The 2585-nt window shown below is 70.8% G+C and overlaps 2 protein-coding genes across 2 annotated transcripts in view; one reads left to right on the top strand and one right to left on the bottom strand.

Annotated features, from left to right (window-relative positions):
- Nucleotides 1-419: 419 nt before the first annotated feature.
- LOC113941214 (protein shisa-4-like) lies at nt 420-1140 on the top strand (the record flags this gene model as incomplete). Its single annotated transcript, XM_027632374.1, has 2 exons — nt 420-668; nt 761-1140. Coding segments are annotated over 2 exons (296 nt in total), but the record flags the coding sequence as incomplete, so codon positions are not given.
- A 239-nt stretch (nt 1141-1379) lies between these two features.
- LOC113941215 (collagen alpha-1(XXII) chain-like) overlaps nt 1380-2585 on the bottom strand; it is a 4449-nt gene continuing 3243 nt past the window's right edge. Inside the window, exon 2 of the mRNA XM_027632375.1 lies at nt 1380-2340. Within this exon, the coding sequence (XP_027488176.1) occupies nt 1826-2340 (515 nt within the window). The 3' untranslated portion in view covers nt 1380-1825. The remainder of the gene's footprint in view (nt 2341-2585) is intronic.

The raw sequence follows: 2585 nt of genomic DNA, 5'->3' as shown, positions 1-2585 counted from the left end.
GGGGGGGCTGGAGGGAAGCAGGAGGGATTTTGGGTGTTGGGGAGAGGTCTGGAGGGATGTGGGGTGCAGGAGGGGGGGTGCAGGAGGGTCCTGGAGGTCCAGGGGAGTAGAGGGGGTTGAGGGGGCCTGGAGGGATGGAGAGGGGAATTAGGGGTGTGGGGCGTGCAGGGGTAGGAGGTGCAGGGGGATCACTGCAGGGACGGGAGGAGTTTGGGAGGGGATGAAGGGGTGCAGGGGAGTTAGGGGGCAGGAGGGGGGAGCTGCAGGGACGGGGGGGCAGGAGGGTCCTGAGGGTAGCGTGTGTGGGGACTTGGGGGGCTGAGGTTGTGGGGCCTGGAGAAATGCAGGAGGAGGGAGATTCGGGCACTGGGGGGTGGGGGTGCTGCTGGTACCATGCCGGTGCCCACCCGCCTCCTGAGGGGCACAGACACCCCCGGGCACCGCCGCCGTGCCCAGCGTGCCGCAGTCCCCCCCATCTCTCCCGCAGGCCCGGAGATCCCCCTGTCCAGCTATCCCCCCGCAGCCCCCCCCGGCACCGTTCCCCATGGACCCCAAAGCCGGCCCTGCACCCCCCCAGCCCGGCTTCACCCCCATGGCCATGTACCCCCCTCCCGGGCCCGCCCAGTACCCCGTGTACCCCTCGGGGCCCCCCGTCTACAACCCCACAGGTGAGCAGCGGGGGGGGCGCGGGGACCCCCCCGTCCCGCGGGGGGCCCACTGGGCTGGCAGGGGGTGACCCCCCCGTGTGCTCCCCCCGCAGCACCCCCGCCCTACGCCCCGGCACAACCCAGTTATCCCGGAGCCTGAGCCCCCCCGGGGACCCTCGCACCCGCCGCCGGCCAGCGGGGCCGGGCTGGGGACCCCCGGCCCCCCACCTCGAGGCGCTGGGGGGGCGCCCCAGCACGGGGGGGAGGCGGCGGCAGCGGCACAGGGCGGCCCTTGTCCCGCACACTGGGCCCTTTGTGGGGGCCGCTCCCCCGCCTCTGGGTGCCCACGGACCCGGGCACCCGCGGGGGGGTCCCCATGGGGGTCCCCCGAGGGCCGTGCGCCGGTGCCCCCCTGCACGACCACCTCTGGATTCCCCCCCCGGGCCCCTCCCCCCCCCCCCCGGGGTTGGCATTAAACCACTTCTTGTGCCCACGCCGTGTCGGTTTGGTGGCTCCGGAACGGGGGGGCAGAACCCCCCCGTCCCCCACGGGAGCTGTCAGAAGTGGGGGGGACATAAACTCCTCCTGCTCCTGGGGCTTCACCACCTCAGAATGTTGTTGGCACGCGCAGTTCCCACCAAATCAGCCGCTGGGATGAGCCGGCCTGGGAGCGCTGCCCCCGCCACTCCCACTCGAAAATTAGGACACGAAACCACCCCCGGGCACATTTTCGGTGAGAAAACGGTCAATTTAGTGCTGGGAAAGGGGATAATTCCCCCATCCACCCCCCTCTCCTGGTCAGGTCCTCTGAGGGGAAGGGGGGTCACCCCAATGGTTGCTCCTGGTGGGATCCAACCCCCCCCAAACCATCACCAGGACGAGGGTGGGGGGATATTTGGGACCACCTTTGCTTCCAGTGGGAGGAAAAGCCAGGTGGCCCCTCCGGGGGTGCAACCCCACCCCCTATCCCCCCAAAAACCCCTCGAAAATCCTGGGGCTGGGGGGGAGTCGGGGGGGCACCTCCGAGTTTTATTTGAGTGGGGACTGAGGGGCCAAGAAAAAATAATAATAAAAATTAAGAATAAAAGCCACGAGGTGGGCACTGGATGGGGGGGTGGGGGTGTCCCCGCCGGTCCAGGGGGCACACACAGCCAGCTGCGTGGCGCGGGGGGGTGGGGTCAGGGCCTGGGGACCCCCCTGTCCCGGAGGTAGAGGTCTCGGATGTCGGAGAGGCTGCGGTCGAGTGCTGCCAGCGCCTGGGCGATGCCCCGCAGCACCGCCGTGGTCTCCCGCCGGCTCTCGGCGTATTCCCGGCGGAATTCCCGCATCTCCCGCACCAGCTGCTCGCCGGAGCGCGCCAGGCTCAGCTCGGGGCTCTCGGGGGTCCCGCTCGGCCCCCCCGCCCCGGGGGGACTCTCGGCCCGGCTCAGCCGGCCCGGCTCGGGCTCGGGCTCCAGGAGGAGGCTCGGGAGGTCGGAGCCCAGCGGGTCCTGCCGCCCCCCCAGCTCGCCCAGTGCCACTTCGGGGGGCGCGGGGGGCGGGGGGCTTCCGCTCCAGCCCTCGCGGGGCAGGCGCCGCTCGGAGCCGCGACCGGGGACGCCGGGAGTGCCGGGAACGCCGGGAACACCGGGAATGCCGTCGGGCTCAGTCTTCACCTCCACCGGCTCCTCCTTCAGCGGCTCCTCCTTGACGCCTGTGGAGGGGAGGGGGAGCAGCTGTGGGATCCCTCCCAAGTGACTGATCCCCTTGTCCCTCCCACGTCCTAGTCCCAGAGTCTCTGCCACAGTCCCCTCTGTCCCTGCCCCGGTCCCTCCACCCGCCTGTACTGGTCCCGGTGTTCCGGTCCTGGTTTTCCCCACATCCTGGTCCCAGTCCCTTCGTGGCTGTGTCTCCCAGTCCCTCCATGTCCCTGCCCTGTTCCCCTGGGTCTGTGTCTCC

The sequence above is a fragment of the Corapipo altera genome, unplaced genomic scaffold (genome assembly GCF_003945725.1).
Source record: "Corapipo altera isolate COAL_440 unplaced genomic scaffold, ASM394572v1 59671, whole genome shotgun sequence".
In the NCBI taxonomy this organism is placed as follows: domain Eukaryota; kingdom Metazoa; phylum Chordata; class Aves; order Passeriformes; family Pipridae; genus Corapipo; species Corapipo altera.
This window is presented reverse-complemented; position numbering and strand designations above follow the sequence as displayed.